This window comes from Fistularia commersonii, chromosome 12, assembly GCF_037954325.1.
Source record: "Fistularia commersonii isolate RoL2024-O1a breed Wild chromosome 12, RoL_Fcom_v1.0, whole genome shotgun sequence".
NCBI classification, from domain to species: domain Eukaryota; kingdom Metazoa; phylum Chordata; class Actinopteri; order Syngnathiformes; family Fistulariidae; genus Fistularia; species Fistularia commersonii.
The window spans coordinates 4,851,851-4,877,929 of NC_141295.1; the positions used below are offsets into that span (position 1 = coordinate 4,851,851).

Genomic DNA, 26,079 nt, shown 5'->3' on the forward strand with positions numbered 1-26,079 from the left:
CCGCCAAACCGGTCGGTGCAGGAAGGCGTGCCGCGTCCCGGCCCCAACCGGCTCCCCGAGCGCCGGGGACGCCGCCGCCACTCGCCGCCTGGCGTCCGCAGAAGATGCCTCTCAACTCGTCCCTGTCGGGCCGCGCCGCCGCCGCCACCCGCCCCGCCGCCATGGACACCCAGACGGACGGCCGGTCCTACGAGCAGCTGCGGCAGGACTGCCTGCAGAGGGGCGTCCTCTTCGAAGACCCCGACTTCCCCGCCGAGGACGCCTCGCTCTTCTTCAGCCAGAGCGTCCCCGTGCAGTTCCAGTGGAAGCGACCCAAGGTGAGCGACGCCGCCTACCTTCCGGAAACTTCCGGCTCGGTTAATCATCGAATAATCCGTTAGCGAGCGCGATATCGACGTTTTCGGACGCGGCGAAAAAACAGGTTCGGCAGGAACGCGTTAAAACAAACATTTTCTTGTTTTTTTTTTTTTTGCTCCTCGTCCTACGACCGCATTTCTTTCCGGGGCGTTCCGAATACCTGAGCTGCTTGCCGAGCGTGACCTTTAACCCCGGCGGCACGTCAGGAATGCGAACACACCCGCGGCCTCGCCTAACCTTCTGATCTTCTCCGCCCCTTCAGGAGCTCTGCACCAACCCCAGGTTCATCGTGGGCGACGCCAACCGGACCGACATCTGCCAGGGCCAGCTGGGTCGGTGCCTCCTCCGGGATCTGTGACGTCACTGTGTGTGTTTCACACACACACACGTGATGCAGGTGTGTGTGTGTGTGTGTGTGTGTGTAGGTGACTGCTGGTTGCTGGCGGCCATCGCCTCCCTGACCCTGAAGAAGGAGGCGCTGGCCCGCGTGGTTCCTCACGACCAGGACTTCGACCACACATACGCGGGCATTTTCCACTTCCAGGTTGGTCTCCTCTGATTGGCCGCCGTGGAGGTCATGTGACGCCCGTCAATCGCCGCGGTTTGTTTCGAAAAGTTGGTTCTCTGGGATTCCAACCTTCTCCGTTGTCGCTTCAGTTCTGGAAGCACAACCAGTGGTTGGACGTGGTGGTGGACGACCGGCTGCCCTCGGTGAGGAACCAGCTGGTGATGCTGCACTCCGCCTCCAACAACGAGTTCTGGAGCGCCTTGTTGGAGAAGGCCTACGCCAAGTAAGCACCTTCTCACACCTTCTCACTCCTTCTCAAGCTTCTCACACTTTCTCACACCTTCTCAAACCTCCTGCCTCCTCCTCAACCTTCTCATACCGTCTCACACTTCAACTATCTCACGCATCTCACTCCTTCTCACACCCCCTCAACTATCTCATACATCTCATTCCTTTCTCATACCTACTCAAGCTTCTCAACCTTCTCACACCATCTCACTCCTTCTCAAACCTACTCAAGCTTCTCAGACCCTCTCAACCTTCTCACACCTCCTCTACCATCTCACTCCTTCTCAACCTTCTCACAATTCCTCAACTGTCTCACATCATCTCACTCCTTCTCACCCCATCTCAACCATCTCACTCCTTCTCACACCTCCTAAACCTCCTCACACCTTCTCAACCTTCTCAATCTTCTCACTCTTTCCCCCCCTTCTTCACAACTTCTCAACCTTCACACACACCACCTCAACTATCTCACACATCTCACTCCTTCTCACACCACCTCAACTATCTCACACCTTCTCAACCTTCTCAACCTCCTCACACCATCTCACTCCTTCTCAAACCTACTCAAGCTTCTCAGATCTTCTCAACCTTCTCACTCCCTCTCATCCTTCTCACAATTCCTAAACTGTCTCACACCTTCACACACCTCCTCACACCTTCTCAACCTTCTCAGTCTTCTCACTCCTCCTCAACTATTTCACATCATCTCACTCCTTCTCACACCCCTCTCAACTATCTCACACCTTTTCACACTTTTCCACCCCTCCAGGAGGGGTGGGAAACTCCTTCTCAAACCTACTCAAGCTTCTCAGACCTTCTCAACTTTCTCACACCTCCTCTACCATCTCATACCATCTCACTCCTTCTCACACCACCTCAACTATCTCACACCTTCTCTCACCTCCTCAATCTTCTCACTCTTTCCCACCCCTCTTCACAGCCTCTCAATCTTCTCAACCTTCACACACCTCCTCAACGATCTCACACGTCTCATTCCTTCTCACACCTCCTCAACCTTCTCGCATCTTCTCACACCTCCTCAATCTTCTCACACTTTCCCACCCCTCCTCACAGCTTCTCAACCTTCAGACACCTCCTCCTCAACTATCTCAACCTTCTCACACCTTCTCAACCTCCTCACACCCCCTCAACCTTCTCACTCCCCAACTATCTCACACCATCTCACACCTTCCCAACCTCCTCAACCTTCTCAACCTCCTCAACCTTCTCAACCTCCTCCCTCCTGCTCCTGCAGGCTCCACGGCAGCTACGAGTCTCTGAAGGGCGGCAGCACCATGGAGGCCATGGAGGACTTCACGGGCGGCGTGGGCGAGATGTACGACACCAAGAAGGCTCCGGAGAACTTGTTCGCCGTCATGAAGAAGGCGCTGGACCGCGGCTCCATGATGGGATGCTCCATCGACGTACGGGCCGCCGTTGCTATGTTTGGCGTTGCTATGGTGACGCCATGGCGACAACAGTGACATCACATCCCGGGAGCGACGGGATCTTCATATCGATTATTGAGAATAAAACAGTTAATAATTAAATGAATCAATTAGTTTATATATATATAGATATATGTACGCAAACCCCTCAAAATAGTTTTAAATATGATTATAACATATAATTTATATAGCATGTAATTTAATGTATATATATATATATATCAAATAATTAAACGTAATTAAATATATATGCATATATATATATATTTATATACACATTACATCATTATATAAATTACACTTCATAAATCACACACACACACACACATATATATATATACATACATATACATATATATGTATATATTTTGTACATTCTTTAAATTTATAATATGTAATTTAATATATCAAAAATATGTATATATATATTGAATAGATATATAACTCATAATACTTCTGTGATTAATAAAATATAATTTATATTTTATATGATAAAATGTATTTTAATACAAAAATGCGGATACAAAATTTGTATTATAATAATATATAAGAATAAGATTAAGAAGAGCTTTATTTATCCCAAGGAAATTGTTGTGCCAGAGTTTCAAGTAAAACATAACAATAATAAATAATAGTAGGAAATTGTTTAAACAGTAAAAAAAAAAAATATATATATATATATATTGTATAATATTTATAGGTGGTATCTTAATATACTATCTATATATATACATTAATATATCATTTGATTTTTTTTTATTATCAAGAATGTCCCTTTTTGGATTATTAAAGTATCACAAGTTTAAACCTTTACTTTAATACAGTTCTAATGTATATATTCTCACTATACATATATATATTTGTGTGATTTTTTTTTTTTTTTTTTTTTTTTTTGTTAATTTTTGCGGGGCGTCGCTCCTGCAGATCAGCAGCTCGGCGGAATCCGAGGCCAAGACGGCGTCGGGGCTGGTGAAGGGACACGCCTACTCCATCACCGGCCTGGCCCAGGTAACGCCGCCTTCGGGGAAAACACAACCGCCAATCCACGCAAATTCAGCCATAAAACGTGAGCGGTCGACGTCCGCGGAATTTCGGAGCCTACGATTGGACGCTTGAACGCAACACGGGGTGAAACCAGGGTTAGCTAACCCGCTAACTAGCTTTCATCCGCAGGTGAACTACCGCGGCAGGAAGGTCCAGCTGATCCGCATCAGGAACCCCTGGGGCCAGGTGGAGTGGAACGGCCCCTGGAGCGACGGGTACGTGGACGCCGGAATCCGTCGCCGTGGCGACAGCGACCGGCCGGATTAACTTCCCCGCTCTCTGAAAAGTTCCAGGGAGTGGGATTACGTGGATCGGGAGGATAAAACCCGCATCCTGCAGCACTCCGGCGACGACGGCGAGTTCTGGATGGAGTTCGAGGACTTCAAGTCCAACTACGACAAGGTGGAGATCTGCAACATGACGCCCGACTCCCTGACGGACGACAGCAAGCGCCACTGGGAGGTCAGCATGTTCGAGGGCCACTGGATCCGCGGCTCCACCGCCGGCGGCTGCAGGAACTACATCGGTAAGAACGCCGCCCGTTAATAACACCGTAATTACATTGTAATAACACCGTAATTACATCGTAATAACACCGTAATTACATCGTAATAACGCGGGTCTGCGCTTTTAAACCCCCCCGTAGATACGTTTTGGACCAACCCGCAGTTCAAGCTGGTCCTGGAGGACGCCGACGACGAGGACGACGTGTGCAGCGTGGTCATCGCCCTGATGCAGAAGAACCGGCGCCGCCTGAGGAAGCAAGGCATGGATCTGGAGACCATCGGTTTCGCCGTGTACGAGGTACGCCTAGCAATGTGTGTGTGTGTGTGTGTGTGTGTGTGTGTGTTTGGAATCATCGGTTCCTCCTCGCCCGCAGGCGCCGAACGACGCCGACCACCAAGGGAAGGATTTCTTCCGCTACCACCCGTCCAAGGCTCGCAGCAGGACCTACATCAACATGCGTGAGGTTTCCGAGCGCTTCACCCTGCCGCCCGGGAAGTACCTGCTGGTGCCGACCACCTTCCAGCCGCACCACGAGGCCGACTTCCTGATCCGCGTCTTCTCCGAGAAGAAGGCCACCGCGCTGTGAGTTCCTCGGATCGCGCGTAACCCAAGTTGTTGAATCGGCGTGCTCCGAAAACAGCCCCAAAAGGGGCGGAATCTGACGTTTTCCGCTCTCGTGCTAAGCTAACGGCTAACCAGGCAATCAGAATCTGTATGGCCAACACCAGGGTGGAGGACCCGCGAGGTGCAGACGGACTATTTGAAAAAATTTGTTTGCTAGTGGTCGCTAACAGTTGCTAGCAGTCGCTAACGGTTGCTAAACAGCCCCAAAAGGGGCGGAATCTGATGTTTTCCGCTCTCGTGCTAAGCTAACGGCTAACCGGACAATCAGAATCCGTATGGCCAACACCAGGGTGGAGGACCCGCGAGGTGCAGACAGACTATTTGAAAAAATTTGCTTGCTAGCGGTTGCTAACGGTTGCTAGTGGTCGCTAACAGTTGCTAGCGGTAGACAGGAAGTGATGTCACTCCTCCACTGACGCCGGCGTCTCCGCTCCACAGGGAGATGGGAGGCGACGTGGACGCCGACCTGCCCGACGTAAGTAGATCTCCCGCGGCGACGGGTACCGCCTCGCCCGATTGGCCGCTCCCTCCCTGACCCCTGACCCCGACCGCTGTGTCCCGCCAGCCCCCGATGCCGAGCGCGCCGGAGGAGGAGACCGACGAGGAGAAAGGCCTGAGGAGGCTCTTCGAGCAGCTGGCCGGCTCGGTGAGGAACATCTCAGGAGGCTTAAGGATCATAGCAACAGTAGCCCCGCCCCCTTTTTGGGGCGGGGCTACTGTTGCTATGATCTTAGCGGAGAACAGACCACCTTTTGGAGATGATCTTCTCAGACAGTCAGGTGAGGGGGAACCAACTTTGATGCCAGCGCATTGATCTGTGTGTGTGTGTGTGTGTGTGTGTGTGTGTGCGTGTGTGTGTGTGTGTGTGTGTGTGTGTGTGTGTGCGCAGGACGAGGCCATCTCCGTCCGAGAGTTGCAGCAGATGCTGAACGGCGTCCTCAGCAGACGTAAGTGGCTTCCGGTTCGATCTGACGAGATAGTCATTAGCAAAGTGTGGAGAAGACTTTAAATATTTAGGTAATAACAGCTCAGGAGTGTAATAACAGTGTAATAGCGTGTAATTGCATGTAATAATAGTGTAATACCATGAAATAACATGTAATAGTGTGTAACAAGTGTAATAGCAGTATGATAGCATGTAAAAAAACAGTGTAATGACAGTGTAATAACATTTAAGAACAAGTAGTAACATGTGTAGCATGCAAGAATAGCATGCAAGAATAGTAGTAACATATAATTATGGTGTCATAGTGTGTAACAACAGTGTAATAGGGTGTTATAACAGTGTAATATCATGAAAGAACAAGTAGTGGCATGTGAGAATGTGTAATTGCATATGATAATAGTGTGAAAGCGTAAAACAACAGTGTAATAGCATGTGAGAACAGTGTAATAACAGTGTATAGCGTGTAATCACATGTAATAATAGTGTAATAACGTGTAATAGTGTGTCAGAAGTCTAATAGCAGTGTAATAGCATGAAAGACCAAGTAGTAGCATGTAAGAACATGTAATCGCATATAATGTAGTAATAGCAGTTAAATAGCATTATAATAGCAGTGTAATAGCACGTAAGAGCAAGTAGTAACATGTAATAACGGTGTAATGACGTTGTAATAGTGTGTGATAAGGGTATCATAGTGTGTGTAAGATGGTGTTATAACATGCAATAATGTTTAAATGCATGTAATAATAGTGTAATACCGTGAAATAACGTGTAATAGTGTGTAATAATGGTAATAGTGTGTAAGAACTATGTAATAGCATGTTATAACAGTGTAATAGCATGTAATAGAATGTTATAACAGCATAACAAAGAAAAATAGAGCGATAAGATAAGTGCTCCGTCAGGTTTTTGGCGTGACTTCTTTTTCTTGGAAGTCGAATTTAACCCCAACAACCTTGTGTTATTACACAAGCCCTGGCGTAGTAGCATGCTAGCGACGCGGCTAAAGGCTAAAAACACTACTTTCCTCTCCGTCCGTCTCCAGGGAAGGAGATCAGGTTTGACGGTCTGAGCCTCAGCACCTGCCACAGCATCATGAACCTGATGGACGTATCCTTCCGCCACGCTAGCTCGCCGTCCCCGTCGCACATTTTCGCGCTCTCGTTTCTTTAACGCCGCGTGCAGGTGGACAACACGGGAAAGCTGGAGTTCCAGGAGTTCAAGGTTTTCTGGGAGAAGCTGAAGAAGTGGATCGTAAGTTTCTCTTCTTTTTTCTCGCCGCCGCTTCCGCCGCTCGCCATTAACACCGCCGGCCGTCGTTGCAGATGCTCTTCCTGTCCTTCGACACCGACCGCTCGGGCAAGATGTCCTCCTACGAGCTCCGCATCGCCCTCAAGGCCGCAGGTGAGGACGGCGACATCTTCGCGTCGCCTTCTCCGTCGCCGCGGTAACCGATCCCTTCTCCTTTTCGCCGCCGAAAAAAAAAAAAAAAGGGATGCAGCTCAACAACCAGCTTCTGCAGCTGCTCGGCCTCCGCTTCGCCGACGAGAACTACGACATCGACTTCGACGACTACCTCACCTGCATCGTCCGCCTGGAGAACATGTTCCGTGCGTACACTTCCACACACACACACACACACACACACACACACTCACACACACTCTGACGTGCCCTTTTTCCACCCCAGGAGTTTTCCAGGCTCTGGACCAGCGCAAGCAGGGGAAGGTCAACATGTCCATGCTGCAGGTAAGAGCTGGAAACATCTCCGCGGGCGTTTGTTTCCCTCACCTGGACGTCCCACCCGGGTGGAGTCAAGCTCAAATCTCTCTCTCCGACCTCCTCGCAGTTCCTGATGCTGTCCATGAACGTGTGAGGGGAACCGGACGGGACGCAACGCCGCGCATTAAAGCGTCCGCCTTCTACGCTTCGCTTCTTTTCCTTCCTTTTCTGGCGTGAACGCGGAATAAAATAAGATGTTTCCGGCAAAACCAGAGCGTGCGTCTCGCTGTCGGACGAAGCCGGGTGGTGGAGAAACATCAGGGTGGAAAATCCAAAGCGCAGGTTTTTATTTTGCAGAAGGGTTGGATTAAATACCAAAGGGTTAAGGGGGCGGGGCTTAACCTGGAGGCATCACCTGTTTTTTTTTTTGTTTTTTTTTAAACGGTTTGTGAGAAATGTAAAAAGAAAGTAAAAGAAAATAATTAAATAAATAGACAAATAAAATTAAAAAGAAAGGGAAAAAAAAACAACTTGCAAGGGGATATACCATGTATTTAACTTGGTGGTTCACAAGGAATCTCAGACATCAAACTGTAGAGTTTTGGGATTTTTCCATAAGTTTTAAGGATTTTTTATATAATTCAAAATTGTTTATAAAGAACGTAAAATTTGGGGAACATTTTTGCATTTGCTGTTTTTGTGAATGAAAAAACATTCTTTTGAAAAAACATCTTTTGTTTGGATGCATCACCTGTCAATCACATCTCCTCAATCTGTGATTGACAGGTGAGCTTCTGAGTTAAGCCCCGCCCCTCAAACAGGATTGGATAGATTATGTTTTGTCGGTGGAGGGGGCGGGGCTTAACCGGGATGCATCGCCTGTCCATCAACGGAGAGCGAATGATTGGACGTCGTTCCATGCGGACCTGTGATTGACAGGTGAGCGTCCCGGTTAAGCACCGCCCCTCAGACGGGATTGGCTAGATGATGAGGAAATGAGTGTTTAGTCGGTGGAGGGGGTGGGGCTTAACCGGGACGTTCTCGGACGTTTCCTGATGCCACCTGTGATTGACAGGTGAGCGTCCCGGTTAAGCCCCGCCCCCCAGATGGGATTGGATAGATCGGCGGAGGGGGCGGGGCTTAACCGGGACGCTGTCCGACGTTTCCGGATGGGACCTGTGATTGACGGGTGACGCTTCCGGATTAAGCTCCGCCCCTCGATCGACAACTCGCCCGAGAGGCGGGGCTTAACCCTTACGCTCACCTGTCAATCACAGATTGAGGAGCTGTGATTGACGGGTGATGCTTTGCGGTTAAGCCCCGCCCCCTCCAATGACAGAACACATTTTTTATAATCTATCCAATCCTGTGTGAGGGGCGGAAGCTCACCTGACAGCTCACCTGTCAATCACAGTTTGAGGCGATGTGAATGACAGGTGATGCATCCCGGTTAAGCCCCGCCCCCTCCACTGACAAAACACTCATTTTCATAATTATCCAATCCTGTGTGAGGGGCGGGGCTTAAACCGGAAGCTCACCTGTCAATCACAGATTGAGGCGATGTGATTGACAGGTGATGCATCCCGGTTAAGCCCCGCCCCCTCCACTGACAAAACACTCATTTTCATAATTATCCAATCCTGTTTGAGGGGCGGGGCTTAACCCGGAAGCTCACCTGTCAATCACAGCTCTACAATCTGTGATTGACAGGTGACGCTTCCGGCTTAAGCCCCGCCTCTCCTACACAAACACAGATTTTATCATTTTTCTGGAAACACCAGTATCGTCATGAAGTTTAGCCGAATCCGCGCCACTTGATCTGAGCTCCCGGAAAGTCTCCAGCCGTCCAATCGGGGCGCTCCGTTCCAGGGTCATGGCGTCCTCCTCCTCCTCCGCCGCCCGTCAGTCCCTCCTCTCGGCGGGCGGATGCGGCCTCTTCTTCTTGGCGCTGAGGCTGCGGCGCCTCCTGCCGGCGTGCAGGCCGGGGTCGGTCCTCTCGGCGGGAGGCGGCGAACGCCTCCTCTTGGCGCCGTCGCTCTGCTCCGCCTTCTCCTCCGGGAGCTCCTCCTCCGCATCTCCTCCGCCGGCGGGAGAAGAAGAGCGTTTGGCGGAGGCGTAGATGTCCGGCGACCTCCTCTCGGCGCGAGGAGGGGGGTTCTCCTGGTGAACCCCCGAGGAGGACGCCGCCGGGTTCCTGCTCTGACACGCCGCCATGATGTGGAAGGAGGTCTTTGCGCTGCGGGAGGCGAGAAACGAGTCCATTTCAACGCGGAACGACAGAGAAAAAGCTAAATCTGGGGTTTAAACTACCCTATTTTCCGGACGATGAGTCGCGTTTTTCTTCATAGTTTGGTGGGGGGTGCGACTTATACTCAGGAGCGACTTATGTGTGAAATTTTTAACACATTATTACCGGTACCGGTATATCATTTCACATGTTATTTTCACATTGAACCACAAGAGGGCGCTATAGGTCTGTGATGATAATAATATCAACATTAGCGAAGAACTTAACAAAAACGGCACCGAAAAGGAAATCGTATTCTGCTGATTACAAGCTGCGAGTAGTAAAATATGCAGCCGAAAACAGCAATTGAGCTGCAGAGAGAAAGTTTGAAGCCAGAAGCTTGACTGTCGAAAAGCGGAGGTAACTATAACTGAAATGAAGACAACAAAAAAAGCCAATCGCGGGCTAAAAGCTAGGCGGCCACCGCTAGAGGAACGAATGCGCCGTGCAACTTTGGTGGAAGTTTTTGAATGGATGGAAAAAGCATGGGCTTCGGTGACGACCGAAATCGTTCTGGCAGGATTCAGAAAGGCTGGAATAGTTGGAACCGGAAGTGACGATGAGTCTAAGTGACGTAGAAGAGGAAGCGCCACATCTTCTGCCTCCGGAGTTAGCGGAGGTGATGAGAAGTGACACCGAGGATGAAGATGTCATGGGATTTTAGTTACCGGGTATTTGGAGTGACACGGATGGTTTTGGTAAACTTCTTATCATGTTGTTTATCGGAATAACTGTTAGTATGTTATATTAACATACCAGGCACTTTCTCAGTTGTGTCATGTAAGCATATCGTTCAGCCTGTTGTTGCCTCTTTTCTATTTTTATTTTAAATTGTTCGTCATTAAAATTTGAAATGACATGTCTGTTCTTGTTGTTGTATTTTATTAAATAAATCCCCCCCCCCCCCCCCCCAAAATGCGACTTATACTCCAGTGCGACTTATGTATGTTTTTTTTTCGTTCTTTATTATGCATTTTTGGCTGGTGAGACGTATAGTCCGAAAAATACGGTAATAAGACCTACTAGGCGCTGACGGAGGAGAAGGTCTCGATGTGTCGCATGGTGGTGAAGCGATGCTCCAGCAGCTGGCGCGGCGTGGTCCTCTTGGCGGCGTCCAGGTGCAGCATCCCTTTGACCATATCCACGAACGTCCGCACGTCGTTGGACTCGGCGACTTCGTCCACCGAGTAGCCGTGGTTCACCACGCCCGGGTGGAACTGGGGGGGGAAAAAAGCGCGTGAGCGCGGGCGCCGTCGCGGGCGAAGGCGGAGGATCTCACGTCCGAAAGCGAACACCGACATGCAGGAGGCCGTCCAAGGAGCTGAACTTCACCCGGCGGTTCTCCTTGGACTCCACGCCCGTCTCCCGGTGGAACTGCTCCGGGATCTAGCGGAGAAAAAGCCTCGTTTTTTTTATCGGAACAATCCAGAAGGAAGCGGGCGCGAAGTACCTTCAGGTTCCACAGCCCGGACGCGTCCTTCCAGAAGAAGCGGCTGGTCTTGAGTCCGGCCGAGAGGAGCTCGTCGGGGAGCCGACCCTGCGTGGACTCCATGTACCTCACCTGGAGATACCACGTGTGAGCGAGGAGAAGCTGAAGGTGGTTCAGCGGCGGCGGCGCCGGCTCACCATGTCGTACTCGTTCTGGCCGGGGTAAAGCTGGACGCCGAGGAACAGGTAGGACGCCACGCAGCCCAGGGACCACATGTCGATGGCTTCGGTGTACGGGAGCCCCAGGATGATCTCAGGAGATCTGAGGAGGAGCGGGGACGTCACGGGAACTGTCTCGGTCCCGGCGGCGGCGGGCGGCGTCCGCGGCTCACCGGTAGGGCAGCGTCTGGATGTTCAGGCCCGGCTCGGCGGCCGACGCGTCCTGGGCCGAGCTGAAGTCGATCACCTTGACCCTGAACGGCTCCTGCCGCTGGTTGACCAGCATCACGTTCTGCAGCTTGAGGTCGGCGTGGATGATCCCCGCCGCCTTCAGGTGGTCCAGAGCTCCCGCCAGCTGCTCGACGACACGGCCGAGCGTCAGCGCCGGAGGAAACCGCCGAGGGGTCGAGTTGGTCTCACCTGCCGCACGACGGGGCGGATCTTCATCAGGCGGAGGGGCCGGAAAGATCTCTCCTTCAGGAGGTCCCACAGAGTCTTGTCCAGCCTCTCGAACTCCAGGCAGATGTACTTGTCGTCCGTGAAGCTCTGGTTCCACTCCACGAAGTAGCCCCTCCCCGAATCCAGCGCCCGGATCCGTCTCAACATGGCGATCTGGCGGGCGGAGTCGTTTTCAACACGGCGACCCGAACCCGCCCCCCGACCCGGCGACCTTCGGGGTCTTACCTCCTGCTTGGCCACCTTGGCGTTGGAGTCCTTGTTCTTGATGAGTTTGACGGCCACCGTCCTCCTGTCGTCCACCCTCACGCACTTGAGAACCTTCCCAAAGGAGCCCTGGCCCAGGAAGCACAGCATTTTGTAGACCGACCTGAAGCGGCCGTCCGGCACCAGCTGCTCGGCGCCGGGGTCCGAGGAGGCCGCCGACATGGCCGCCGTCAGCGAAGGAGGTTCGGGGCGACCTCCGCCTCTCGCCGAGGTTCTCCTTATACTGGTGCGGCGCCTTTCCGGGAGGACAGGCTGTGACACCACAGGTTCACCTGTGAAGCGACCGTCCAGACGTGGACGCCGACACCACAGCGGGCGTCCCGTCCCTATGTGACATCGACCCGTCCTCCGTGACCTCCGTGACCTCCGTGACCTTCTGCAGGAGAAGGGGCGCCTGTCTCCGGCTCGCAGACCAGAGCGATGGACGGACGGACAGGAGGGAAGAGGAGGCGCGTCCGTGCATCCCGACCTGAGGTTCACGCCCTCGGACCAAACGCGGAAGCGCAGGCGACTGCAAATCGAGGTTTCCAGAGAAACATCTCCTTTTGAATCTCCTCCACTGCACTGAACCTTCATTTGAAGGCACATGCAGGAGCTGCTGTCCCTTTAAATAGGGACAATTTGGACTGCACCAACTGTGCTGACGTGGTGGCAAGCACTTATTTCAGCTAGATGAATTATATAACAGATGCGTAAAATAATAATGTTCGCACATCAGTCATGATCGTACACCTAAATACAGATCGATACTTTCCAAAATGACACTTTACAGAAAACAGTAATGATGGTTTAGTCCCGCGGTGTTTCCCCCGTCACCCCCGTCCTTTTCCCCTGATGGTTCCTTCCTGTGATGGCGAGTCGGAGTAGCATGTTGGCCAAAGCCAGAGAGGAAACCGCGTGGAGTCGAAGTTCCCCGGTATTTTGAGGTTGCGGACGGTTGCCCGTGTCAGCAGACCCCCAGAGATTTGGAATTCTATAATCTTTAAAAGGGCCCGGATAAAAGGAGCTTTTACGGGAACTGTCACAAAATGGTAAGACGGCTGTTTCGATGTTTGCTAGCTAGCTAGCTAGCTAGCGGCTAACAGCAGACTCATGTAAACACGGTGCTCGTCTGGAAGACAGAGCTCGTTAATACCCTTTTTTTCATTATATTCCACTAATTTGTTCAATTAAACTATAAGTTTTCAACAGTCATAGCCGACTTGAGTTTCGTTACGAGAAATGTGTCTTCCAAACTTAGTTGGAACCCTCGTCGTCCCCTTGTCCCCATTTGTTTTGATGTGCTCCAGATATTTAATCTAGAATTAGATATTAATACAAGAGATATAACTTATATTGGGATATAACTTACAGACCAGTGTCGTGGCTGTGAGAGGCTCCCATAATATATTTGGTTTTATTTTGAAAGGAAACTAATTTGCATCGTTGCTACAATCATGTCACCGAATCGGGTTATTCTCATTCTAATGTCAGCTTTATTCAAATTGCTAACCAAAGCGTCGCTATTTTACTGGATAAGTTCATTAAATCGAACTCAGGCGGCTTGGAAAATAAGCCGTTACCTTTTTTCAAAACCGAACGGAGCCGCCGAGTGAGTTCGGCTTCTGATCCGTCTCCCTCAGCCTCATCGCAAGAAGAAGGCGTTCATCGACAAGAAGAAGGCCGTGACCTTTCACCTCGTCCACCGGAGCCAGAGGGACCCGCTGGCCGCCGATGAAACCGCCCCGCAGCACGTCCTGCTGCCCGCCGCCAAGGTGCCCCCCGTCCTCACCGATCACCCGAAAACCACCGGTAGATTCACTCGGATTCGACGCGAATGAAACGATTATGGCTTCCCAGGCGGACGTGGAGGAGAGGCGGGAGGAGCAGAGGAAGTTCGGTGTTTTCTTCGACGACGACTACGATTACCTGCAGCATCTGAAGGAGGCGTCGGGCCGGGCGGAGCTGGTGGCCGCCGCCCCGCCCGGCAGGACGGCTTTTCGTCTGCACGATGAAGAAGAACGGGAGGAGGAGGAGCAGCAGCTTCCTCCGGACACGGCCTTGTCTGTAAGTCAGTGGAAAGGCGTGTGTGTTGAGGCGCTAACATCGCCAATCACCCCAGCATCAACAGCTAATGCTATGCTAACATCGACCGAGAAAGCGGCGGTCGCCAACCCCTCCCCCCGCAGAATGTTCTGAAATATCTGACGATGCTTCCTGTCTGACAGGCGGCGACCATCAGTCTGCCTTCCTCGGTGTTCGCCTCCGAGTTCGAGGAGGACGTCGGGCTCCTGAACAAGGCGGCGCCCGTCTCAGGTGTGATTTCCAAGTTAAAAACACATTTTTATATTATTTTTGCACTACAGTGATCCCTCGCTATAACGCGGTTTACTTTTCACGGTTTCGCTACTTCACGGATTTGCATGGTGCATCGTGTTCTGCATTCTGATTGGCTAAAAAGTCACTCCGCTTCTTCTCTACCTGTGCGTCAATAACGTCGCAGTTTAATATGTACACGTACGTAAAACAGCTTGGCAAATTTACATGACGTACGTGCATATTCTCTCGCAATTTCGAGTTTCTCTAAAACCCATAATGTTGACAAAACGCCCTGGAGCGACAAAAGGGCCCAAAAGGCAGCGGAAGATGCTATCTATGGCAGATAAAGTTAAACTTCTGGACATGCTAAGGGAAGCTAAAAGCTATTCGGCTGTAGGTCGGAATCAAGGAATTAATGAATCTTCCGTTCGTTCCATAAAGAAGGAAGAAAAAAACATAAGGACGACAGCAGCGATGTATAATAGAGTATTTAATTGTATAATAATTGTAAAAACGAATAAAGGTTTCTACTTCACGGATTTTGCCTATCACTGGTTCTTTTTGTAACATAACCCCCGTGAAAAACAAGGGTTTACTGTACTCTTAATGGATTCAATGAGTGTAGTTAAAGTAATTACTTTGCTGTGTGTGTGTGTGTGTGTGTGTGTGTGTGTGTGTGTTCCCGCAGGACCCCGTCTGGACATGGACCCGGATATCGTGGCGGCGCTCGACGACGACTTCGACTACGACGACCCCGACAACGTCCTGGAGGACGACTTCATCTTCAAGGCGAACGCCGCCGGCGCGGGGTGAGAACCCGGAGGGCCGGAGGACCGGAACCAACTTCTGCAGAGGTTTTGTACGACCCATGTGTGTGTGTGTGTGTGTGTGTGTGTCAGAGGTAAGGACGACGGGGAAGACGATGACGACGAGTGGGAGGACACGGACTCGGAGGGCGACTTGGACTCGGAGGGAGGCTTCTCGGGGGAGGAGGACGGCGGCGAGCCCCGGTTCCTCTTCCGGGACGAGGAGACGAGGAGCCGCTTCACCGAGTACTCGCTCACCTCGGCGGTGATGAGGAGGAACGAGCAGCTCACCCTGCTGGACGACCGCTTCGAGAAGGTCCGGTTGCGAAACCGTCCGTCTCCCGGTCCCGTCTCCCCGTCGTCCATCTTCACCTCCGTCTTCTTCGCCGGTGTGTTTCAGTTCTTCGAGCTGTTCGACGACGATGAAATCGGCGCCCTGGACAACGCCGAGCTGGAGGGCTTCATCGCTCCGGACAGCGCCCGGCTGGAGGAGGTGATCCGGGAGTTCCACCGACAGAAGCAGCGGGAGTGAGCGTCCGGCGCCGAGGAAGTCCAGCCCAGGTTCTCGCTCCGCCCCGGGTGGACACTTAACACGGTTCTGTCCCGGTTCAGGTCCCTGAGGCCCGAGGACCTGGGACCCCCGGAGCCTCCGTCTCTGAGGGACGAGGAGGACGAGGAGGAGGATGAAGAGGAGGAGATGGAAGCCTTGGTGATGGAGGCTCCGGAGGAGAAGTGGGACTGCGAGACCATCATCAGTGAGTCTGGAGCAGGACGGAGCCTCCTGAGGAGCTTCGCCCTCGTCTCGGGAGTTTCGCTCGCTCCCCGATGACGACGAGATTTAACTTTTGGTGTTGAAGGCCGTCTCGTCTCCCTCAGGTACCTACTCCAACATCTACAACCGGCCCAAGATGATCGAGGAGCCGGCCAAGGTGCGACGACCGAGCTCTTCCTCAACCCCGAAGTGTAATTCAGACCCCGACCACTAGGGGGCGCTGTTGCACAGTTCAGCTGCCTGGCCTGTAAACGACTGTGGAAACTACAGCCGATGTTTTTATTAAAATATTTTAAGAAAATATATACTTACGTAATTAAAACAAGTAGAAAATGTAAAAAATAATACAAAAAAAAAAGGCGGCTTAAAAATAATTTCAAAAAATGAAGCTTCAATCAGTTTAAAAATAATTGAACTATTTAAATCGGTGTGATAATTGAACCGAAAATGATCAAGAAATTAGTTTGCGTTTAATTACAATGTGATTCAAAACTTGTTTTCAAATCTAAATTATTTGCATTATTTTCAGGAAATTATCCAAAGCTGAGATGACGGTTCATTTTGTTGTCATTCCCATCTGAGTAATGAGAATAAATAGAAAAGTCAAAAAAATACACAGCTTAAAAATATGAATAAATGAAGCTTCAACATTTGAATTGATTAACTTAATTTTAATTGTGTTTATCATTTGAGCCGAAAATGATCCAGAAAAGCTCGACTTTAAGTCTGACTTAGATTGTGATTTAAGATTTCAGACATTATTTCCAGGAAATGATCCAGAGCTGAGATGACTGCTTATTTTGTTATTATATCCATCTATGTGAGAAGAGTCAATAGAACATATGAAAACATTTCATTTATGGGTTAAAAATACGAATAACTGAGGCTTCGAGAAATTTAATAATAATTTGAATGGAATTGACATCATTTAAATGAATTGATATTGTGTTTATTAACTGAAAATGATCATAAAATTAGTTTGAAAGACTCAGATTATGATTCAAAATGTTCAAATCTAAGTATCAAGAGTTTTCTTCCTCCATTACATTCTAGAAATTACAGACATTATTACCATGAAATGATCCAAAGCTGAGCATTTTGTTATCATTCCCGGCGGGTTGAAGACGGCGACGTCTGGACTAGAGACCAGTCTCGTTCTCCGTCCCCAGGCGAGGACCATCCGCCTGTCCAATAAGACGGGGATCCCGCTGGAAGTGCTGCCCCCTCGCGGCCCCACGGCCCGGCAGGCCGAGCGAATGGGACGCATCAACGACTCGGACCTGCCTCGTGCCGCCACGCAGCCCCGGCCCCGCGACGAGGACCGTCAGGACCGCAAGGCCAGGAAGCAAGCCGTCAAGGAGGAGCGGAAGGTGGGAACGTTGGAAGTCGCTCGGGGGCGGCTTGAGGGGCGTTACATTTTAGCAACACATCGTACATTAAGTGCTTGGCTAGTGGGCCTCGCAAGCAACGGTTTTCACCGTGGCAGTTGGAAGGAAATCTTAAGGTACTGGAAAGGCGGCCTGGCTTGTCACTTGGTCGTTAAGAATAAGACGCTTATGTCTTTTACTTCGTGATAAATGAGGAAATCTGGAGTGGCAGAGAAGGATGTTAGACTGGTGCAGGACATGTATGCTCGCTGTGAGATTGTGGTGAGGTGTGCTGTAGGGGGAACAGAGAAGTTCAAGGTGGAGGTGGGACTCCATCAGGGATCAGCTCTGAGCCCCTTCTTGTTCGCAATGGTGATGGACAGGCTGACAGATGAGGTTAGACAGGAATCCCCATGGACCATGATGTTTGCGGATGACATTGTGAGCGAGAGCAGACAACAGGTAGAGGAAAATCTAGAGAGGTGGAGGTATGCTTTGGAAGTTAGTTGCAGCAAGACAGATATATGTGTGTGAATGAGAGGAACTCGGGTGGAGCGGTGAGGCTACAGGGAGTGGAGATCAAGAAGGTGGAGGATTTCAGGTACTTAGGGTCAACAGTCCAGAGCAACGGAGAGTGTGGAAAAGAGGTGAAGAGACGAGCAGGTTGGAATGGGTGGAGAAAATTGTCAGGGGTACGAAGAGATAGAAGACTATCAGCCAGAATAAAAGGAAAGGTGTACAAGACAGTGGTGAGACCAGAGATGATGTTTGGACTATAAACCGTTCCAATGACCAAAAGACAGCAGGCAGAACTAGAGGTTGCAGAGATGAAGATGTTGAGGTTCTCTTTGGGAGTGACCAGGATGGATAGGATCAGGACCCTCCAATAGGGGACAGGAGGACAGTATCGTCGGCGTCCTTCACCAGGCAGCGGTCTTGTTGGATGGATAAAGAGCAGGGGAGTCGGGATGCAGCCTTGCGGTGAAGAGTGTCGGAGAAGTCGGCAAAAGTAGCCTAGCTGTGTTGTGGGAGGTTCCCGGGTGTCCTTGAGGAAGATCTGGGCTTCTTCGGGTGCCGTTCCAATGACATGGAGCTCAGGAGGAGCTGTGGGCAGAACAGCAACGTCAACGTGGAGTGAAGAAGTTGTAGTCTTGTCAAGATTCTCCGTGTTTGTCTTCTTCTTCTTCTCCCTTTCGGCTTTTCCCTTCAGGGGTCACCACTGTGAATCTACCTTCTCCATCCAACCCTATCTCGGTATCCTCTGCTATCACTACGTCCGTAAATCCTCTCTTTGGTCTTCCTCTGGACCTCCCAAGTCCAGCATCTGTCCACCAATATATTCACTATCTGTCCATGACCCAACCACCTCTAACCTTCTCCAAACATCTAACATGTACCGTCCCTCTGATGGACTCATTCCTGATCCCGGTCACTCCCAAAGAGTAACTCAACAAATCGGAGTACCAACTGGTGTGCCTTTGTGTCGGAGCAGGAGCGGCGGCTGGAGAAGAAGGCCAACCGGACGCTCTTCAAGGAGGAGAAGCTTCGGCAGGAGAAGCAGCTGCTGAACCTGAGGACCAACATCCAAGGCCTGAAGCTGTAGTAGCTCCGCCCGGGACTCGAGTTGAACCCTTTAGGAGACGAACTGAGCGGCCGGAACTCCGGGATGGACCTGAGTTTTATCTTCCGCTGTCACTTGGTCCTGGAGATGATCTTCTCCAGAGATGCTGTGAAGGTGCCCCCTCCCCCCAAGGACTTTTATTTTTAAACATAAAAGAATAAACAAGATCAGCTTCCAGAAGTTGAGCTTTATTTTGAAAAATACCACCAAGACTATTTCTTGTTTCCCGACCTGCTTAATGATTAACTCTTTTACAAGGATAATAATCTACAATGAGTCACGGTGATTGTCCTCCTCGGCAGGGAGTTCCTTCCTCGAGAAGATGAAGTGAGACGTGATTATGAGTCCAAAAAAAATCTTTCCCTTCGTGACTTCCTGCTTCTACGAAGCTTCTTCTCCAACAAAACAAATCAACAACTCAAGATGAGACAAGCGGCGTTTACGTCCGTTAGCTCGACGCTAACCCGCCCGTTAGTGTCGGTCCCTTTTCTGTGGAGAGCGTTTCTCATCGTGGTTCTTCACCTCTTGCTGTAGCCGCTCACCAGATCTCCACCTCCCATACTGTGCTGACAAAAGAGAAGGTAGTTGTTGGCGTTCTCCTGGGGGTTCTCCTCAACTTGGTTCTCCTCAAGTTGGTTCTCCTCAAGTTGGTTGTCCTCAACTTGGTTCTCCTCAACTTGGTTCTCCAAGAGTTGGAGCTCGATTTGGGACGAAAAGCTACTCCAGTCGTCCGCCTCCTGGGAGGTGTGGTGGTGTTCGGCGTCCTGGCAAGCGTTGTTGAAGACCTGCGGGAGGAGGAAGGGGTCAGGCGGGTTCGCGCGAGGGAAGGAACCGTCGGAGCTCACCAGGGAATCTGGCAGCTGTTCCCTCACGTTGAAGACCTTCACAATCAAGATAGCGGCGGTGGCCAGCAGGGCTAGGAACAATCCGATGAGGAGGCCTGGCAGCAGCGACTCTAGAAAGATGTTCTCCGGGTGGGGCTCATGAATCGAGGTGCCGGGACACAAACGATCCACCGCTTTGAACATCAGGTACTGCCCAGAAGACACAATGAGCTCACCCTTGAGCTTCATGCAGGTCGGCGCCGACCCCTTCTGGAAGGTGACTTCCGTCTCGCAGATCTTGTGGTTCAAACTGCACTCACCTGAGATGTCCGGCTACACACACACACACACACACACACACACATCTCAAGACTCCACAGCCGTGGACGACTTCTTCTGATGTTCTGGCACCCACCTGGCCGTAAGACACCTCGTAGCAGAAGGTAGGGTTCGCGCCGCGCATTAGATTTTCTAGCCTGCGGTGGAACTGCATGGGATTCTGGAAACGGAGGATGGCGTTCGTGTTTTTGGTTGTCAAGGTGACGGGCGGGAAGTCGAAAGCGCCTGTGAAAAGACGCCCAAGATGTAAATAGTCTGGATGCTTGAAAACAGCATTCAGCAGCGAGCTGTTACAGCTAGCAGAAAGCTATTAGCTGCTCGCAGATGTCTGTTTCCAGCTAGCTGTCAACTGTAAGATTCTGACCACTAGCCACCTGTAGGGAGCTGTTACAGCTAGCCGCGAGCAGTTTTGTTTACCCGCTAGCCGCTCACGGGTAGCTATCTCTTGCAAGCTGCCAGTAGGCAGCTGTCAACTAGCTGTGTGCAGGCAACTGCTGCTGCTAGCTTACAGCAGGTAGCCATCAATCCGTGACAGGCATTTCTTTCCCGCCAGCAGGCAGCTCTCAGCCGCTAACCGCTAGCAGGTAGCTTGTACCATTAGCACATAGTGGGCAACTGCTGCTGCTAACAGGCAGTTGATACACGTAGCTGCGAGCAGGCAGCTATCTGCTGCTAGCAGACTGTGGATACATTTAACAGCTAACAGGGAGCTATCAGCCATTAGCCCGCCGCTGTTATGGATAGCTATGACGAGGCGGCTGTCTGCTAGCTGCAGCCGGGCAGCTATTCCAGCTAGCCGCTATCAACGGCTAGAGGGGATCTATTACCCTCCATCGCCAAGCTATCGCTACATCGGAACTTTATTCCCAGGTGTTTTTAAATGTTTCCCGGTAAACTCACACTTCACGTCGGTGGACAGGAGGTCGTTGAAGTTGAAGGAGACGCTGACGTTTTTTGAGACGCTTCCTCCTCGCCGGGCCGCCACGCTGACGTGCTGGTAATCGATCAGGCTGTCCAGGGACTCCCAGAGGTTGGACACGTTGAACCGGCGGTCGACCGTCTCGTACTGCTTCTGCCTGCGGACGCCGGCGGCGCAGAGGGATCCCTTAGCACTGCACGGCGGCAAAGTCAATGTTCACTACCGCCAGAGGCCTCACTTGTGGTAGATGATGAACTTTGTCGGCGCCCCCTGCTGGTCGTAGTCCCACTGGACCGTGGAGGCCAGGTTGTTGCACTGGATCGTGACGTTCTCCGGTGGCGGAACTGCAAACCGAGATTATCACATAATGTTAGCACTATCAGCGATCTTGGATTCATCCCGGAGAACTCCAGGACACCGGAGGCTACGGAAAGACGGAGGAAGCACTGAGGGATATGAGCTAAGCTAACGCTAACACTGCACCGATTCTCTCTGCCTCGCGTGAATACGAAAGACGAGATCTGACTGAGCTTTGTCCACAGCAGGAGACTTTTGGACTGCAATGACGTGATTTTCACGGAAAAATGCCCCAGAAATGGCTGCGGGCCGGTGCTAGTGAGCTAGCCTGATGCTCCGCAAGAGGGGGACTGTGTATTTATGGCAACAAGGCCTGGTCTACGGACTCTGTGGCTCTTCAGAGACAGTGCTCGGCTGACCTTGAGTCCCTCATGGTTTGGTGTAGACTGTTTTATTAGCCACAGGAGATCACGTCCACCATCAATACTGCACCTTCTTGCCAAGGGGCTGAGTACGCAAGGAAGTAACTTCAAGGGGCTACTAGCAAACAACAGATTGCCCTTCCGGAGGCTGCGTTTATTGTTACGGACAATTTTAGTCACTCAAACCTCGAAGACGGTTCACCTCAAAGTCCACTGGGATCTTCCTGCAACACCAGAAGGCGCAAAAAAACGAGGGCCATCAAGAAGGCCAACAGTGCTGCAGAGTCACTTTTACAAGGTCACTTTTCCAGGCCATCACAGGCCACAAACCCATCGTCTCCATCTCCACGACTTTGGACACCTACTTCCTGATTGAGCTCAATGACTTCCATGCTCGCTTCCGGAGGGATAATAAGGACAAAGACACTGCTGCAGAGGGCATCGCCAAGCAGCTAGCTTGGATTTTTGTGGACATCTTCAACCTGCTCCTTGCACGAGCGGTTGCTCCAAGAAGCTACAGCCAGCATGCTAACCAACAGACCACAGTTTGTAAGGTCAGGAGATACCTGCTCCACCACCATCACACTCCACCACAAGGCAGTGTGCTGAGTCCATGCCTCTACTCTCTGCACACCAGTGCACGGATTCCAACTCTATCGTCAAGTTGCGGACAACACCGTGGTGATAGGTATCATCGGTGACCAGGAGGGGAAGGCCCACAGAGGGCCTACACCGAAGGAAACTTGCTCTTCAACATCGTGGACATCAGAAAGGAGAAAAGAGGCATCCATGACCCCATCCAGCTTCGTGTTCCTGGAGATCCAAATCTCGGAGGTCCTGTCCTGGACCACCAAGACCTCCGGTCCGGTCAAAAAGGCTCACCAACTCCAGGCACCACAGAAGTCTCTGGACAAGGACCAGCAAAGTAAGGGAGAACTTCTTCCCAGGAACTGAGTCCTCACTGAACTCTTGGTGACCCCCTAGAAACCATCTCCTACCCCTCGCCATGTCGGTCGTCCTCAGACCAGAGACTAAACTCCACTACCATGGTACCACCAAACTCCCCTGCACTCAAACATGCTACTACGCAATAACATACAAGTCCAGTTACCCAAGGGAGCTACGGTCAATGTATATTTATTTATGTCCACTATTTAAATGCTCATTTCAACTGTATGTTTCTTACCCCAGACTTTTGCTATTATAAATGATCTGGAATTATTTTACAGATGCCAAAATTTCGCAAGAATTGCAAAATGTATTTTTTAGAAACAACTGAAAAACATTGTAGATGTGTAAATTTAAAATAAAAACAAGTAAAAATGGGCTTGAAAGACGCAAATGAATGAAGTTACGTTTCAATTATATATACATACATTGCTATTTACCAAGAAATTAATGAACCATTTCAAGTTTTGACAAAATTATCCCACGAATCGCCAACATTGAATCTTATCAATCATTTAGTTAAAAAATATTAAGCACGAAATGGCATTAGGTATAAAAAAAAGAGGGAGGAAAAACTACGTCAAATATCTGAATTTTTGTTAATTTAAAAATATTAATGGGAGATGTTTTTTAATAGACATTGTTAAATTAAATAATAATAATAATTAATAATAATTGCTGCTTTAGACTGAACCGCTGTATAATTGAACAATAAAAAATCTAAGTCTGTAAATGATTTGCGAACAATATTTATGATCGACCAAGAAATTACTTATTACAAGAATACAATTACATGTATGATTATAATTATAAGAATTTCCAGCTACTTAGCAAACAAACATTTGATGTCTGTAAGTGCATTGTAGAAAAAATATTTATATATTCTTTTTTCAAATGTATTAAATTGGGCAGTAAATATATATAACTTAAGGAAAATTAGTAAAAAAAAAAAAGGAAATTAGAAAGTAATAATGTTAAAATACCAAAACATGACTTAATTATCCTTAATAAAGTTTTCAGTTCATTAAAATCATCTGAAGTTAGAATATGTCATATAGCTTATTTCAGTTTTATTTAAAAATCTTTGCACATTGTCTTCATCCAGAAATTGCCAAATTGTTTAATCAAAATAAATTCAAAAGTATCTGTATTTTTTGTCATAAATAACTGATGAACTGACTGAAATATTAAAAATTATCTGTATATTTACAGCAAATTACCAATAATTTAAATGACATTTAAAAGATGCAGAAAATGATGAATCATTTTACTATAAATTGTTGATATAGTAACTGAAAATATTAAAAATAACATGTTGTAAGAGAAACTCACTAAAAATGCATCTGTAGTTTAGTGAGAGGTTTCCTGTGAATCATTTAAAATACTTTTCATATATACAAATTATTTTAAGATTCTTTTTTTTTTCTAAAATATAGTTCAGAAATAAATCGCTGTTAAATTGACTAATAAAATAGAAAAAGACATCCAGAATTTTGCAAATGAAACAACTAAAATAGTGGAATTCACCTGTAGATTACAAACAAATAACAAATAAATTGCCAATAATTTCATGAACAATTAAAAAAACAAATTCGCAAAGAAACGACCTATAAAATGGTTAATTTGATTTCAGTGAATAGAATGAATCAATAAATAAATCAATAAAAAATGAATTCACCCCGATCCATTTAGTATCAATTCATCTATCAAAGAATTATCCAAAAAACTGATACTAAATAATTTTTTCTCCCCCTTGAAATTATATTTCTGTAAAATAAACAAGACATGATCTTTGGTTTTAGGGATTAAAAAAACAAAGAAAATATCAGATTGATAATCATTAACTTTTGGTATCGATAAAACTGAAAAACAACCTCGTCCACCGTATGTGACTCCTCCCACACACACACACACACATACACACACACATATACACCACACACACACACATATACACACACAGTCAAAAAAATGTTGACTTGGTCACGTCACCTCGTTAAATCCAAGCGTGTGCGTGTGCGCGTGTGTTGCGTGGGCGCGGTATCAACCGACCGAGCAGGAAGTTTCCACATCAATTGCTTTTTTTTTTTTTTTTTATATATATTTTTTTGTTTCTTTCCACGCGTGTCTTTTTCACTAATCAATCACCAATCAATCAATCAACCAAATCATCGCTAAATAAAAGGAATGATAAATCAATCGATTGGGAAAAACTTTTTTGTCATTTTCTGAAAGTGTTTCAAATTAACAACTATCATTATCAATAATTATCAGTATTATTATTGTTAACAACAACAACAGCAACAACAAACACACCACCACCCAAAACAACAAAATTAATAGTAATAATGATAATAACGATAACAATAATAATAATAACGATACCATTACTACTACTACCAATAGTAATAATAATAATAACGGTAATAATGATAATAATGACATTAATATTAATGATAATAATAATAACGGCAACAATAAAAAATATATAATAATAATATTTCTACTAGTACCACTATTAATACTACTACTACTACTACTACTAATAATAATAATAATAATGATAATAATAATAGTAATAATAATAGTAATAATAATAATAATAACGACAATAATAACATCCATAATAACAACCATAATAATAATAATCATAATAACAAAACTTCTACTGCTACTACCACTACTACTACTACAAATAATAATAATAACGAAAATAATGACAATAATAGTAATAATAGTAATAATACTACTACTACTACTATTATTACTACTACTACTACTACTACTAATAATAATAATAATAACTATAATAATGACAATAATGACAACAATAACAACAATAACAACAATAACAATAACACCTACTACTACTACTATTACTACTACTACTACTACTCCTACTACTACTACTACTACTACTACTACTAATAATAATAATAATAATAATAAGAAGAAGAAGAAGAAGAAGAAGAAGAAGAAGAAGAAACATAATAAATGATTGACATCATAACAAGTGTCAGAATCCGGAAGCTCCGGTCAGATGAGTATATGTAGTTCCTGTGTTAATCTCCTGCCAGTGACTCTTTCCTCGACACAAACATTTATTCCTAAAAGCATATTTTTGCATTTATTTCAATGTTATTTCTTTACCCACCCGGTCCTGCGGAGGCGGCGCTGGTCAGAACCAGGAGCGCCGCGAAGGCACCGCGGAGCAGCATCGGGACGCTGGTCCTCCTCGCTCACACACACACACACACACACACACACACACACACCTTACCTGCGTGAACGGAAACACACCTGCGGGGATTTGCGTGTTTTCCAAAATAAAAGCGCCGGTCGGGTTGATTGTTGTTGCAGAAACT

The 26,079-nt window shown here is 48.3% G+C and overlaps 4 protein-coding genes across 5 annotated transcripts; 2 read left to right on the forward strand and 2 right to left on the reverse strand.

The window, feature by feature from the left end:
- Positions 1-15: 15 nt before the first annotated feature.
- On the forward strand, positions 16-7,713 carry capn9 (calpain 9). The gene is made up of 19 exons (XM_086156543.1): positions 16-317; positions 620-689; positions 783-901; positions 1,015-1,148; positions 2,409-2,577; positions 3,526-3,609; positions 3,775-3,860; positions 3,933-4,171; positions 4,292-4,449; positions 4,526-4,734; positions 5,215-5,251; positions 5,342-5,422; positions 5,666-5,723; positions 6,768-6,832; positions 6,908-6,976; positions 7,048-7,126; positions 7,216-7,332; positions 7,413-7,471; positions 7,572-7,713. Exons 1-19 carry the CDS (start codon positions 105-107, stop codon positions 7,596-7,598), a joined length of 2,073 nt encoding a protein of 690 aa, XP_086012669.1. The 5' UTR covers positions 16-104; the 3' UTR covers positions 7,599-7,713.
- Positions 7,714-9,243: 1,530 nt separating this feature from the next.
- On the reverse strand, positions 9,244-12,204 carry LOC147228424 (homeodomain-interacting protein kinase 1-like). Its single transcript, XM_086156551.1, has 8 exons — positions 12,063-12,204; positions 11,799-11,990; positions 11,552-11,733; positions 11,358-11,481; positions 11,182-11,292; positions 11,031-11,117; positions 10,755-10,948; positions 9,244-9,680 (listed from the first exon to the last, which is right to left on the reverse strand). Exons 1-8 carry the CDS (start codon positions 12,189-12,191, stop codon positions 9,347-9,349), a joined length of 1,353 nt encoding a protein of 450 aa, XP_086012677.1. The 5' UTR covers positions 12,192-12,204; the 3' UTR covers positions 9,244-9,346.
- A 738-nt stretch (positions 12,205-12,942) lies between these two features.
- ltv1 (LTV1 ribosome biogenesis factor) lies at positions 12,943-19,166 on the forward strand. Its single transcript, XM_086156550.1, has 11 exons — positions 12,943-13,132; positions 13,724-13,855; positions 13,941-14,147; positions 14,309-14,396; positions 15,088-15,208; positions 15,299-15,521; positions 15,606-15,733; positions 15,818-15,960; positions 16,082-16,134; positions 17,147-17,347; positions 18,837-19,166. Exons 1-11 carry the CDS (start codon positions 13,130-13,132, stop codon positions 18,945-18,947), a joined length of 1,410 nt encoding a protein of 469 aa, XP_086012676.1. The 5' UTR covers positions 12,943-13,129; the 3' UTR covers positions 18,948-19,166.
- On the reverse strand, positions 19,138-26,001 carry ifngr1 (interferon gamma receptor 1). 2 transcript variants are annotated; one of them, XM_086156553.1, is made up of 6 exons: positions 25,869-26,001; positions 21,286-21,391; positions 21,029-21,204; positions 20,205-20,353; positions 19,811-20,122; positions 19,138-19,750 (listed from the first exon to the last, which is right to left on the reverse strand). In XM_086156553.1, the coding sequence occupies exons 1-6, from the start codon at positions 25,930-25,932 to the stop codon at positions 19,484-19,486; spliced, it is 1,074 nt and encodes a 357-aa protein (XP_086012679.1). In that variant the 5' UTR covers positions 25,933-26,001; the 3' UTR covers positions 19,138-19,483. The 2 variants fall into 2 exon arrangements, with proteins under 2 accessions (XP_086012679.1, XP_086012678.1); XM_086156552.1 differs by having other exon boundaries at positions 19,138-20,122; positions 25,869-25,991.
- Between the last annotated feature and the right edge of the window lie 78 nt (positions 26,002-26,079).

What these genes read in the sequence shown, in the direction of transcription:
- capn9 (XM_086156543.1), top strand. Translation starts at nt 105, where the DNA reads ATGCCTCTCAACTCGTCCCTGTCGGGCCGCGCCGCCGCCGCCACCCGC. An exon ending in CGGCTGCAGGAACTACATCG is followed by an intron (nt 4,172 to 4,291) that starts GTAAGAACGCCG and finishes ACCCCCCCGTAG; the next exon opens with ATACGTTTTGGACCAACCCG. An exon ending in TCAACATGTCCATGCTGCAG is followed by an intron (nt 7,472 to 7,571) that starts GTAAGAGCTGGA and finishes ACCTCCTCGCAG; the next exon opens with TTCCTGATGCTGTCCATGAA.
- LOC147228424 (XM_086156551.1), bottom strand. Translation starts at nt 12,191, where the DNA reads ATGCTGTGCTTCCTGGGCCAGGGCTCCTTTGGGAAGGTTCTCAAGTGC. An exon ending in CCAAGGTGGCCAAGCAGGAG is followed by an intron (nt 11,991 to 12,062) that starts GTAAGACCCCGA and finishes TCCGCCCGCCAG; the next exon opens with ATCGCCATGTTGAGACGGAT. An exon ending in CCTTGGACGGCCTCCTGCAT is followed by an intron (nt 10,949 to 11,030) that starts GTCGGTGTTCGC and finishes TTCCCCCCCCAG; the next exon opens with TTCCACCCGGGCGTGGTGAA.
- ltv1 (XM_086156550.1), top strand. An exon ending in CTCCGGACACGGCCTTGTCT is followed by an intron (nt 14,148 to 14,308) that starts GTAAGTCAGTGG and finishes CCTGTCTGACAG; the next exon opens with GCGGCGACCATCAGTCTGCC. An exon ending in CACCGACAGAAGCAGCGGGA is followed by an intron (nt 15,734 to 15,817) that starts GTGAGCGTCCGG and finishes GTCCCGGTTCAG; the next exon opens with GTCCCTGAGGCCCGAGGACC.
- ifngr1 (XM_086156552.1), bottom strand. Translation starts at nt 25,932, where the DNA reads ATGCTGCTCCGCGGTGCCTTCGCGGCGCTCCTGGTTCTGACCAGCGCC. An exon ending in CGCCGCCTCCGCAGGACCGG is followed by an intron (nt 21,392 to 25,868) that starts GTGGGTAAAGAA and finishes CTCGGTTTGCAG; the next exon opens with TTCCGCCACCGGAGAACGTC. An exon ending in AAGTTCATCATCTACCACAA is followed by an intron (nt 21,205 to 21,285) that starts GTGAGGCCTCTG and finishes CGGCGTCCGCAG; the next exon opens with GCAGAAGCAGTACGAGACGG.